Source organism: Myotis brandtii, unplaced genomic scaffold (assembly GCF_000412655.1).
Source record: "Myotis brandtii unplaced genomic scaffold, ASM41265v1 scaffold1057, whole genome shotgun sequence".
Lineage (NCBI taxonomy): Eukaryota > Metazoa > Chordata > Mammalia > Chiroptera > Vespertilionidae > Myotis > Myotis brandtii.
The window spans coordinates 217,000-217,564 of NW_005353568.1; the positions used below are offsets into that span (position 1 = coordinate 217,000).

A 565-nucleotide genomic window follows, 5' to 3' on the forward strand; every position below is an offset into this window, starting at 1 on the left:
ACTGCCAGGCCAGCCCCCAGAGCACCAGCCGCCCTCCAGCCAGGCCGCCCCAAGGTGCCAGGGTGCCACCGACTGCCCATCCAAGGGGCTGGCAGGAGCTCAGGACACGTTCCCCGAATCCTCCCTTTCCTCGTGGCTCCGTCCACCCGTGTGGCTGCTGCTGCGGGCCGACCCGACCTGAGCTGGCTCGCTCCCCAGGGGAGGTGGCCCCAGCCCAGGCTGACGGCCTCACAGCCCTTGATGCCCTCCTCCAACTAAGGGGCAAAGGCAAGGCCTGGAGCCCGTGGGCAGGACCTGGACCTCCAAGAGCCCCTCCTGAAGCCACTGCCAACCCCACGCATGGTGAGAGGGCCCCACGCGGCCTTGTCCCCGTCCCCAAGCTCAGTCCCCTTCCCCTGAGGGCACTGAGCCCCGGTGCCCACCTGGGCCTGGCAGCCCTCCCCGGCCACGCCAACCACACCCACAGCTCTGTCCATCACCCCCCCAGGCAGGGCGCACGCGAGCTGCAGGCACAACACGGCGACCACGAGAGCAGAGGCTGAGGGCATGCAGCAGTCACAGTGCG

At 70.1% G+C, this 565-nt stretch overlaps 1 protein-coding gene across 1 annotated transcript in view; it reads right to left on the reverse strand.

Moving 5' to 3' along the window:
- The window catches only part of MTA1 (metastasis associated 1), a 22,771-nt gene that overhangs the window by 2,319 nt on the left and 19,887 nt on the right, over positions 1–565 (reverse strand). The window contains exons 10-11 of the mRNA XM_014540572.1: positions 423–503; positions 178–254 (exon numbers count right to left, since the gene is read on the reverse strand). Coding sequence (XP_014396058.1) covers positions 178–254; positions 423–503 — 158 coding nt within the window. The remainder of the gene's footprint in view (positions 1–177; positions 255–422; positions 504–565) is intronic.